The sequence below is a fragment of the Pristis pectinata genome, chromosome 31 (assembly GCF_009764475.1).
Source record: "Pristis pectinata isolate sPriPec2 chromosome 31, sPriPec2.1.pri, whole genome shotgun sequence".
Lineage (NCBI taxonomy): Eukaryota > Metazoa > Chordata > Chondrichthyes > Rhinopristiformes > Pristidae > Pristis > Pristis pectinata.
Genome location: NC_067435.1, coordinates 13,561,225 through 13,573,506, shown reverse-complemented (window position 1 = coordinate 13,573,506; position 12,282 = coordinate 13,561,225). Strand labels below are relative to the sequence as shown.

Genomic DNA, 12,282 nt, shown 5'->3' with positions numbered 1-12,282 from the left:
TGCCCCCTCCTCCCTCCCCCCTCCTCCTCCCCTCCCCTCCCCTCTCCCCCCTCTCTCCCCTCCCCTCTCCCCCCTCCCCTCCCCCCTCCCCTCCCCTCCCCTCCCCCCCCTCCCCCCCCTCCCCTCCCCCCCTCCCCCCCTCCCCTCCCCTCCCCCCCTCCCCTCCCCCCCCTCCCCTCCCCCCCCTCCCCCCCCTCCCCTCCCCCCCTCCCCCCCCTCCCCTCCCCTCCCCCCCCTCCCCCCCCTCCCCTCCCCCCCTCCCCTCCCCCCCCTCCCCCCCCTCCCCTCCCCCCTCTCCCCTCCCCCCCTCCCCCCTCCCCCCCCCCCTCCCCTCCCCCCCCCCCCCTCCCCCCCCCTCCCCCCCCCCCCCCTCCCCCCCCTCCCCCCCCCCTCCCCCCCCTCCCCCCCCCTCCCCCCCTCCCCCCCCCCTCCCCTCCCCCCCCTCTCCCCCCTCCCCTCCCTCCCCTCTCCCCCCTCCCCTCCCTCCCCTCCCTCCCCTCTCCCTCCCTCTCCCTCCCTCCCCTCTCCCTCCCTCCCCTCTCCCTCCCTCCCCTCCCTCCCCTCTCCCTCCCTCCCCTCCCTCCCCGCTCCCTCCCTCCCCTCCCTCCCCTCTCCCTCCCCTCCCTCCCCTCTCCCTCCCCTCCCTCCCCTCTCCCTCCCCTCCCTCCCCTCTCCCTCCCCTCTCCCTCCCCTCCCTCCCCTCTCCCTCCCCCCTCCCTCCCCTCTCCCTCCCCTCTCCCTCCCCTCTCCCTCCCCTCTCCCTCCCCTCTCCCCCCCCACTCCCTCCCTCTCCTCTCCCTCCCCTCTCCCTCCCTCCCCTCTCCCTCCTCTCCCTCCCATTCCCTCCCTCTCCTCTCCCTCCTTCTCCTCTCCCTCCCCTCTCCCTCCCCTCTCTCCCCCCTCTCCCTCCCCTCCGCAACTTAGTCACGGAGTAATACAGCACGGAAACCGGCTCTTCAGCCCAACCTGTCCATGCCGCTTTCCGTTCCGTGCACGTTATTGGCTGCAGACGTTACCTCCTCATCCAATGGGATGAGCAGCCAGTGCCCCGCCCATCGTCGTCCAGCGGCGGGCCGGGCGGGGAGGTGGGGAGCGGGACCGGTGGCGGTCGCGGCTGCGTGTCGGGCGGCTTCACTTCAGGAGGTCGCGGCGTGAGAGCAGGTCAGTCCGGGGCTGTGCGGGGGCCGCGCCATCGGTCCCGGGGCAAGGCCTGGCCTCCTCCCCGTGCCCCTGACACTGAGGCGGGCCAGCGGGAGGGACCGGCCTTCGCATCGAGGTGAAGCCCAGGGTCCGTCCGCCTGTCCCCCCGGTAACGGGGCCGCTGTTGACCCAGTGCCCCCTGTCACTGAGCTCCTTCTGGGATCTTCCTGTGTACCGATTGGCTGCGGCGTTTGCAAAGTGTTTCCCCGTCCGTGGGGCGTCCTGAGAAGGACGTTCAGACCCATGTGTTTCTCCGGCCGGTTCCTTGTCACTGTTTCTGTTCCCAGGTTTTTAATTGTCAGATATCAGAATCAGGTTTGTCATCACTGACATATGTCGTGAAATATGTTTTGTGGCAGCAGCTTGCGTAGCAAGATATAAAAATTACTGTAAATTACAAAAGTAAATAGTGCAAAAGAGGAATAAGGAGGTAGTGTTCATGGGCCATTCAGAAATCTGATGGTGGAGGGGAAGAAGCTGTTTCTGAAACGTTGAGTGTGGGTCTTCAGGTTCTCCTACCTCCTCTCCAATGAATTCAAATAATTTCTAAAGCTGAATTCAAATTCTCGGCCAATGGGACTCCTGTTTTGTTTTTGGTTAGAGGGGATCTGAGGGGGGATTTTATTTACAAAGAGGGTGGTAGTGGTTTGGAATGCACTTGTCGTGAATTATTGTTATGATGTAGGCAGTTTATGAATGAGGAAATTAGAGGTGTTTGTAGTAGGGGTATAGAGTAAACTTGAGGGACTTTATTCTGCATTCTGACTCCAGTTTATCAAATTAATACGAACTGTGTGGAGAATGAATTCTTGGAACGTATACAGGATGGATTCCTAGATCGGTATGTCGAGGCACTTGCTAGGGAACCGACTACTTTAAATCTAATGAAATGGCAGAGGAATTAAACAAGTACTTTCTCTTTCACGAGAGAAAGTATAAATAATGAGGGGCATAGATAAGGTGGATGGTTAGCAGTCTTTCCCCCAGGGTAGCAGAGTCCAAAACAAGGGGGCATAGTGAGAGGGGAAAGATTTAAAAGGGAGCTGAGGGGCAACGCAGAGGGTGGTGAGTGTATGGAACGAGCTGACACAGGAAATAGTTGAGGCTGGTACAATAGTATGAAGCACTTGAATAGGTGCATGCAGGGGCAGGGTTTAGAGGAATATGGGCCGAACACAGGAAATTGGGACTAGATGGGTGGGCACCATGGTTGCTATGGACTCATTGAGCTATATTCTAACTCTATTGCTCTATGTCAAAGAGGTGGATATTCTCGCAACATTTAAGAAACATCTAGGCAACTTGGTCAGCATGGATGAGTTGGGCTGAAGAGCCTGTTTCTGTGCTCTATGAATCAGCTAGGATTAGAAAGTGACGCGCCTAGTGAGAATAAAATGGGATTAAGTATGGATCAGTACAATGCAAAGCATGGGTATGATGGGCTGAAGGGCCTGTTTCTGCACTTTACAACTCTATGACAATGACAGTGCCTCAATTTCTAATTCTGTAACATCATGTCTTTACAGCTGCCTAGTCTCAAACCCTGCCACTAACCTTGGTTTCTTACGTTTCATCCATTCCAAGGCTCTACCCAAGAGAAAGTTTAATTTATTGACCAACTGATGGAAACAGAGGGAATGGCAGAGTCGGCTCCATCAGTGGCCCTGAACGCAGTTCACAAACAGAGCACTGCGATGCTTGAGGGATCTCTGCAGGTCAAGGGCTATGACTTCAACAGAGGTGTTGACCACCATGCACTACTGCAGTCCTACCTGACGACAGGTTACCAGGCAACCAGTTTTGGGCAGGCTGTACAACAGATCAATGCAATGGTAAGTATCTTCGTTCCTTGGGTGGTTATCAGAACATATCATAATGCAAGGCAGGATAGAGATTAGGAATCATAACATGGAGGTGTTAGGCTGGAAGTTGAAGCTGGGGTCTAGGATTAGTTTGAGGGGGGGAAATTGGAGGGGAGGGAGGAAAGAATGAAGGAAAAGTCGGTTGGGGTTACCAAACACCTGGAGTTGCCAGGGTACAGAATCCAAGTATCGGGACTGGACTGCATGGTGGAGAGAGGAGTGTGGAGGCCTGTGTGAACACATTGTGTCGTCTTATGTCAGTGGGAAACTGCAGGTGCTGGAAACCTGAAACAAAATCAGCATATGCTAGAAATGCTCAGCAGACCTGGCTGCATCTGTGGAAAGAGAAATTAAGCCAGATCGGTGCCCTTCATCAGACGCTTCTGACTTGGTTTCTCTCTCTACTAACGCAGCCTGCCTTGCTGAGTATTTCTGGCATGCTCAGTTTCTGTTTTAGGTCAGCCCAGTGCAGTCTGGCTCTGTGCGTTCCATTCCTGGGGCAGTTGGATCTGTGCAGTGGACGTTGATGTTTATCATTTGTTCTTAGTAAAGAGCTTATTTGTCCAGTTGCAGCAGCCAGAGCAGCAGAGGGGAGGAGCCAGCAGCTTTTTAAGTTATTTTTCCCAGATATAAAGGGAAGCAGGCTCTAGCGGAGTGGCCATTTTTGGGGGTGGCCGCGTTTGAGTTGCAAGTGCTCTGGTTGCGTATAAGTGCTGAGGCTTTGGTTCAGGAGGCTTCGGTGAAAGGAGGCTAAGCAGATAAGTCCAGGTAAGGGTTTTCCTTAGAATTTCTCTCCCTGTTAGAGTAGCTGGGATGGCAGTTAGGGCAGTGGCATGCTCTTCCTGCAGGATGTGGGAGATCAGGGAGACTCAGGGATGCTGAGACCATCATAGACAAGAGCTTTAGTGAGGTGGTCACACCTAAGGTGCAGGTTGCAGATAGTTGGGTGACCACTATCAGAGGTAAGGGGAAGAGACAGACAGTGCAGGGTCCCTGTGTGGCCTTTCCCCTCAGCGACAAGTATACCCCTTTGCGGACTGCTGGAGGGGATGACTTATCAGGGAACAGCAGCAGTAGCCAGGTTGTTGGCACTGAGACCGGCTCTGAGGCTTAGCAGGTAAGGCAGGGCAGTAGTCAGGCATGGCTGAGGGAGACTTGATAGTGAGAGGGACAGACAGGAGATTCTGTGGCTGCAAAAGAGATGCCAGGGTGGTGTGTTACCTCCGGGTGCCAGGGTCAGGGACATCTCAGAGTGGCTGCAGAACATTTTTAAGGGAGAGGGTGAACAGCCAGAGTCTGTGGTGCATGTTGGTACCAATGACATAGGTAGAAAGAGGGATGAGGTCCTGTGCAGTGAATATAGGGAATTGGGATAGAACCTGAAGAGCAGGACCTCAAGGGTAGTAATCTCTGGATTACTTCCAGTGCCACATGCTAGTGAGGGTAGAAATAGAAAGATAGCTCAGATGAATGTGTGGCAGAGGAGTGGGTGTAGGGGGCAGGAATTCAAGTTCTTGGATCATTGGGATCCCTTCAGGGGCAGGATGACCTGTACAAGAGGGACGGGTTGCACCTGAACTGGAGAGGGACTGATACCCTGGCTGGAAGATTTGTTAGTGCTACTCCAGAGGGTTTAAACTAGAGTCAGTTCACAGGTTAAGGTCCTGAACTGGGGCAGATCAAATTTTGGAGCCATTAGGCGGGATCTTGCAGAGGTTGATTGGGTGACATTGTTTGTAGGGAAAGGAGCATCTGCCAAGTGGAGGGCCTTTAAAAGTGGAATGTCAAGCGTTCAGGGCCTGCATTGTTCCTGTTAGGGTGAAGGGCGAGGCTGGCAGGCTTCGGGAACCCTGGCTGACGAGTGATATTGAGGCTTTGGTTAAGAAAAAGAGGGAGGCATACACTGTGCATAAGCAATTGGGAATTCTTGATGACTACAAGAAGTGTAGGAGTGCACTTAGGAGAGAAATAAATAAGAGGGCATAGGTTTAAAATTAGAGGCGAGATATTTAAGGGGACATCAGGGGCAGCTTCTTCACGCAAAGGGTGGTGCGTATTTGGAATGAGCTCTCAGAAATAGTGGCTGAGGTGGGCACATTAGCAACATTTAAAAGCCATCTAGGTAAGTACATGTATAGGAGAGGTTTAGAGGGCTATGGGCCAAATGTGGGCAGATGGGACTAGCTCATTGGGCAACACAGTCAGCATGGACAAGTTGGGCTAAAGGGTCTGTTTTTGTGACTCTTAGATTGAGAAGAAGTTGGAGCCCTTGGATGAATCTGAGAAGGATGCAATCAATCTGAACCCATGTCAGCGGGAGCTGTCGGGCTGCACAATTTTCCTGGGATATACCTCAAACCTCATCAGTTCTGGGATCCGAGAAACCATTCGCTACCTTGTGCAGCACAACATGGTACAGTCTGGCTCGCATCGTCTTGTCCCTGTTCCATTGCCCAACTGGCTTCCAGTCTCAGAAGGATAGTTAGTCAACTGCTCTGGACAGTGCTGTCACTGGTATTAATGTGATAGAGTCAAAGAGCCACACAGCGGTGAAACAGGCCCTTCGGCCCACCCAGTCACTAATCCTACAGTAATCCTATCATCACCACCCCCCCCCCCCCCCCCCCAAGATTCTAGCACACACCCACATACTAGGGGCAATTTACAGTGGCCAGTTAACCTACAAGATGCATACATTGTGGGAGAATAAGCAAACTCCACACAAACAGCCCTGCAGGTCAGGATTGAACCTGCACCATTGGAGGAAGCAGCTCTACCAACTGTGCCACTGTGCTGTCCAAATGTGTGAATATTTTAGACCACACTTGTCTGACCTGCAAAAAGCAGTAGAATTTCAGAATTCCTGATGCAGCCACCCATCCATGGACCCTGATAACTCTCCAGGGCCTTGCTCTGCACACAGGAAGCCAATAAAATAATTGCCCACAAGAGGTACCTAACTATAGCCAGGTCCTACCCCTGCCCATATCACTGCGCAGTCACACATTCACGTCAAGTTTGGTGCAGTGTGACATGTTCCTCTCAGACTGTAGATGAGGGTCTCCGTTTGAGGGATGAAGCAGTTTGTTAATCCTGCTTCTCTGAGCATTTTACTCCTCCTGTTTTCTGGCTTGTACCATCCCACCCCCCCCCCACTCCCCAACCCTGTAGGTTGACTGTGTGGTGACCACTGCGGGCGGTATTGAGGAGGATCTCATCAAGTGTCTTGCACCAACCTTCCTTGGGGATTTCAGCCTGAAGGGTAAAGAGCTGCGTCTCAGTGGGATTAACAGGTAGGGAGTTAATGCACTGGGCACTATCATCTGTACAGCCACAACTTTAAACTGTCCCCACAAGGTGCTGTTGATGGGATTATTTCAGAATGAGGGAAACTCCTGGTTCTGAGAGGAGAGTCCAATATCGGGATTGAGCATTGTCAACATGCTGATAATTCGAAGTATCATGCTATAGACTGGTATGAAGGCAAGGTGAGCCACAGCCAGCTGGTTCCTCTTGGAGAGATTGACATGGAGTCCTTGTGTAATTCAAGTGTCAGTCAATCAAACAAACCAGGTGCCCTCAATAGTTCGTGCTGAATGAGTGAATCTCAGCCAGGCAGGCAGTTGGAGTCACAGGTTACCTCTATCTATGAGCCAGGTTGTGGCTTGCATAGTTCCTGGGCACTGGAGTTGTGTGTTCAGATGTCGGGGAAGCTGGGCCTCAGTGTATCACACTCCATTGTTGCATTGTTTGTTGCTGTTCTCTGTCTCAGCTCCTGCTCAGGTGCTGGAGAAAGCTCAATGCCTGTGGATCTGGATCCAGCAACCATCGGCGCCCATGAGACAGGGAGATGCTTGGGGTGCATTGGAAATAGAGGACGTTTCTGATGTATGGAAAAGCTAGGGTGAGTAATGTGGCCCAGGTTAGATACAGTAAAACTCCCTCTACACTGTCTAATCAAACATACCCAGGGCAGGGACAGCTAGATTATAGAGTAGAGCTTGCTACACACTGTCAGCAGTGAAGCTCACTCCAGCCTCTGCGATGTGCCATGTTTCATGTGAACTGGTTAACTGCAGCTCCCAGATGTGCAAGGATGGAATCAAATTCACTGCTTATTTCTAATACAGCTAATTGATGGTTTTGATTTTCAATTATCTCATAATTACTTAACAGAATTGGAAATCTTCTGGTTCCCAATGACAACTATTGCAAATTCGAGGACTGGTTGATGCCAATTCTGGATCAGATGCTCCTGGAGCAGAAGGAGCAGGTGAGGTGACACTCCTGGTCTCTCGGAGACAATGGAAGGAATTGGAGCCTTCATCTTCTTGTAGATTTAAGGATTTTGTAGATTTGAGTGCCTGCATGTTTGTAATGTTTCCTAAAATAACAGACCCTGTTATCCAGGGATTAAAGGCTGTGAATTAATTTTATGCACTGTTCAGATCCTCCCAGTGTGAGAACACTCACTGCTGCACAGAGTAACCATCTCAGGATGGAGCAGTGCCAGGGCTGAGCTGTGTGCCCTCCAGGTATGCATCTGTCAAAAAGCAGCCCACCATCCCCTCCCAGCAGGCTTGTGGAACACTTCCTGCTTTTTATGATGGACTTGGACATTCTTTTATGCAGTTTAATAAGCCTGTAGTCCTTGCTGTACACAGCTGGGAAAAACTTCCTTCCTGATTTGTAGATTTTGACCATTTCTTGTGATCTTCTGGTCTATCAAGGTAACATTGTTGGTGTTGAGTTAGAAGGGAGTGGGACAAATATCAGCTGATGAACTGAATGCAGATGCAGCCACCTTGGTAGTTGTGTGATATTGGAGTTATTGAGATAACCAATGTGCCAGCCTACATCCAGTGCTGAGCCTGGATATAATGTAAACTTCACACACTGTGCAGCGGGGATGTGTTCATACAGGGATTGTCATAGACATAGAGCAGAACCCATATTGCAAATCCACTTCACCATCTCTGCATGGTCCTGGAATTGACAAAGAATATACAGTAAAACTCTGATAATCCACTGTCTGACTATTCAGAAATCCCAATAGTTCGGCATCTGGTAATATTTGTCCCACCTGCTTCTGACTCATCAGGGTCCTGGTACCTCTGCTCCCATGCCATGAGACACTGAAGGAATGCTTTTGTGCTAAGTGGGTGATTATTTAAAGCCTGAACTGTCAGCAGCTTCAATCCTATGCCCAGTTGTCATGTTGTGGTTTTTGTATGGAGGGTGCACTGCAGACACTGATTACATTGTGTTCTTACTATAGGGAGTGAATTGGACTCCATCAAAGGTGATTGCTCGACTAGGGAAAGAGATCGATAACCCAGAATCTGTCTACTACTGGCTTACAAGGTAAAGGGTTTGCCATATGGGTCACTCGCTGAGTCTGTCACTATGTTTTCAACTTTCAAATCTGTGCTGCCTCCTGCTCCTCGTGTGCATCTCTCTACCAAAACACTTATTCATCTCAACACTGAAAACAACCCTGATCAAGGTCATGATCCCTCAGGATAATGCCTGTGTGGACTGAGGCTGTTGGGCATTATCCATCCTCACCGTCTGTGTATCCTGAGGGATGAATGGACCCATCATCCTCCTCTGACATGTATCACCCTGGTGTTCTGTTCAGTGGGACTGCCCTCGCCTGAACATGAGAAAATAGGAGCAGGATTAGGCCGCTTGGCCCCTCGAGCCTGCCCTGCCATTTAATGTGGTCATGGCTGATCTGCCCCAGGTCTTAACTCTTCTGTGCCAGTTCCTCATAGCCCTCAATTACTTGATCTTTCAAAAGCGTACCTATTTCTTCTTTGTACCCCCCATTGACCCAGCCTTCGCAACCCTCTGAGATTTAAAATTCAAAAGGTTCACCATGCTCTGCGAGAAGTTCCTCCGTATTTTCATTGTTAATGTCCACCACCTCGTTTTGTAACCACATCCCTTCATTCGAGAATCTCCCACTAGTGGAAACTTCCTTATGTCTGCCCTGTCATCACCCCTCAGGATCTTCCTGATTCCTCATTCAGTTGTAGCCTCCCTTTCCCTGAAAGGTGTCCTTTGAATCTCCTAAGGAGCTATTTCATGCCCCTCCTCTTCAGCTACAGTTCATACCTTGGGAATATTGTCCATAGACGTTGGGTCAGAATACACTGGTACGCAGACAACACCCAACTGTCCCTCTCCGCCTGCTTAAATTATCAACCGGCTTGTCTGACACCTGGATAAACCAGATAACTCCATTGAAATACTTGGAATACTGAAGCTATTCCCTTCAGCCTCCACCTAAAACTCCTGAACCCTCACCAATTTATCCCTACTTCCCCGATAAGGTTGAACCACTATCTCTGTTTGACTTCAGGCATTAAGATTCAAGCCTGCATCCTCTCCATCACAAAGACTCACAGCTTTCCCCCCTGTAACAACGTCTGCCCATGCACCCACATCTGCTCTTGGAACCCTCATCTGAGTCTTTACCTTACACTCAGCCATGCTAGCACTGATAGCCTTCCCATCTTCCACTCTCAGCACATCAATGTGCCCAAACCATGAAGCCCTCTTCACCCTGCATTTGCTGACCTACATTGTTGATGTTTTTAAAAAATCCCACTCCTCGCCTTTTGATTAAGTTTCTTGTCACTCTTCTTAATGGCTCAATTTTCCTGGTGTTTACTTATTGAATCATTTTCTGTTACCTACATCTCATTTACCATGTAAAAGGCAAATCACAAGATCACAAGATAAGGGAGCAGAAGCAGGCCATTCGGCCCATCGAGTCTGCTCCAAGGAAAAGGGAAAAAGAAATGGGGTGGGAAAAAAAGAAGAAAAAAAACTATTCTAATCCCATTGCCAGCCTTATCCCCATATCCCTTGATACCCTGACTATTTAGATATCTGTCTATCTCCTCCTTGAATACCCCCACTGATCTGGCCTCCACTGCTGTGTGTGGCAAGGAGTTCCACAATTTCACCACCCTCTGGGTAAAGAAACTTCTCCTCATCTCTGTCTTGAAACTGTACCCTCTAATTCTAAGATTGTGCCCTCTGGTCCTGGACACGCCCACCAAGGGAAACAGCCTAGCCACATCTACTCTATCCTTACCTGTCAACATTTTAAATGTCGCTACGAGGTCCCCTCTCATCCTTCTGTACTCCAGCGAGTACAGTCCAAGAGCCGACAAACGCTCATCATACTTAAGCCCTTTCATTCCTGGAATCATTCTCGTAAATCTCCTCTGAACCCTCTCCAACGTCAGCACATCCTTCCTAAGATGTGGGGCCCAAAACTGCGCACAGTATTCCAAATGAGGCCTCACTAGCGCCCCGTAGAGCCTCATCAACACTTGTGTGTGATCACGTGTGTGTGTGTGTGTCCCTGTACACCTGTTCCCACATGTTCAGCTTGTGTCTTGTTTCTGGCTCGGACTACAATTTGCTTCCATGTCTCTCCAACTTTGATCCTCCTTTGCAGAATGACATTCCTGTCTTCAGTCCTGCCCTGACAGATGGCTCTATCGGTGACATGATCTACTTCCACTCCTATAAGAACCCTGGACTGGTGCTTGATATCGTTGAAGGTGTGTGGGCCTTGGGTGTATATAGTATTGCAGCACATTCCAATGGATAAGTTTCAGTGAGCCCAAAGCCTGGTCAGCAAGTGGAGACCTTCACCAAATGGTCAGGGACATTTTTCTGTGTACATGTGTCGGGCATTGTCCACATTTGGAAGTTTACTGCCAGGTATTGCTGAGTATCAGTACTGCAGGCGAGGTGGTGTCGATGTGAGGCACAGTGGGGAAGGGAGATTTAAGATGGCAAGGGAGGGTTGGAGGGACAGTGAATTACGAGTGTTGTGGTAACTCCAGTTCTTTCACTCCTGCCAGACATCCGCAAAATAAACAACCAGGCGGTGTACGCCAGACGGACAGGGATGATCATTCTGGGAGGGGGTGTGGTGAAGCATCATATTGCCAATGCCAACCTCATGGTCAGTGCTCTGCATTTGTTCTGTGAATTATTCCTCTGACCCTGATCCATTTATTGTCTCTTGATCCTACTTTTTTTTCTTCTTTTCCCCATCCCCCAATCACTGACAGAGGAACGGAGCAGACTACTCGGTGTATGTGAACACAGGCCAGGAGTTTGATGGCTCGGATTCTGGAGCCAAGCCGGATGAAGCTATCTCCTGGGGTAAAATTCGCATGGAGGCCAAGCCTGTGAAGGTGGGTTTCTTTCATTTGCCTGCAGTGGTATAAATTACAGAATTATTACCTGCTGTGGGAAGTTCAGGTGGGGGAGGTCTGGTGTTGGGGGGGGAGGTAGGTGCTGGAGAGGTCACTGCATTGAGCACCCGTGTTTTCTCTCTCCTAGATCTATGCTGACGCCACTCTTGTTTTTCCTCTGCTGGTTGCTGAAACATTTGCTTCCAAGTCGAGTGCATTTTTGTCTCGTTCAAAGATGATTTAATCCACTGCCTGCATAAGGCAGGCAAGTCCTGGGACCTGGTGCTGCTGGTGGCACCGTCTCTTGTATTCAGGTGCCATCAGGATCTTGTCCGCCATGTACTCTCTCAACTAGTGGGAAGTGGGTGCTGCTACATTAGGACCATGCTGTGATTCCTAATCTCAGAGGTCCACACCATGGAAGAGAGCAGTGTGGATACACCATGAGGGAACTATCTTTGATTCAAATTCAGCACTTGATCAAACCACTTGAAGAAATTAATGCTTGTTTGGGTTTTAGATAGAATTAGCTGATTTGTGTTCCTGCTTTTACATGCCACCAGAGAAGATGAATAGCAGGCAGTTGGGTGTGTAGATGCACAGATACATAAATTAAGTGAGGAATGAGGAGCAGGGAGTAACTAGGAACACAAGGATTAAGAACATATTTTACTGAAATCTTTTGAGGGCATTTAAAAGGTTAACCACTTGGGCCATTTTCAGCATGAATCCTGAGCTTGGAATGTCTGGATTGCATCACACTTTGACCCAGTGACTGGTTCCTCCTCACTGAGTGTTGGTAGATCCCAAACCCAACATCTTAAGCCCATGTTTACTGCAGGGGTGGGGAGTGGAGGCAGGAGACTGCTCCTGGATGCTGACTGGAGAAACTTCTGCACAACTGTTGTCTTTTTTCCAAATTCTTAATTTTGAGGTTTTGACTGCTGCATGAATATAAATAAAATCATGGGTGAAAACGTGATGGTTGTGTT

General features: G+C 50.2%; 1 protein-coding gene across 1 annotated transcript; it reads left to right on the top strand.

Moving 5' to 3' along the window:
• The first annotated feature begins 1,033 nt into the window (after window positions 1-1,033).
• On the top strand, window positions 1,034-12,272 carry dhps (deoxyhypusine synthase). Its single transcript, XM_052041933.1, is given in 10 exon segments — window positions 1,034-1,161; window positions 2,785-3,032; window positions 5,311-5,475; window positions 6,234-6,355; window positions 7,239-7,335; window positions 8,341-8,433; window positions 10,540-10,645; window positions 10,952-11,055; window positions 11,165-11,290; window positions 11,439-12,272. Coding segments are annotated over 9 exon segments (1,119 nt in total). The 5' UTR covers window positions 1,034-1,161; window positions 2,785-2,822; the 3' UTR covers window positions 11,535-12,272.
• The last annotated feature ends 10 nt before the right edge of the window (window positions 12,273-12,282 follow it).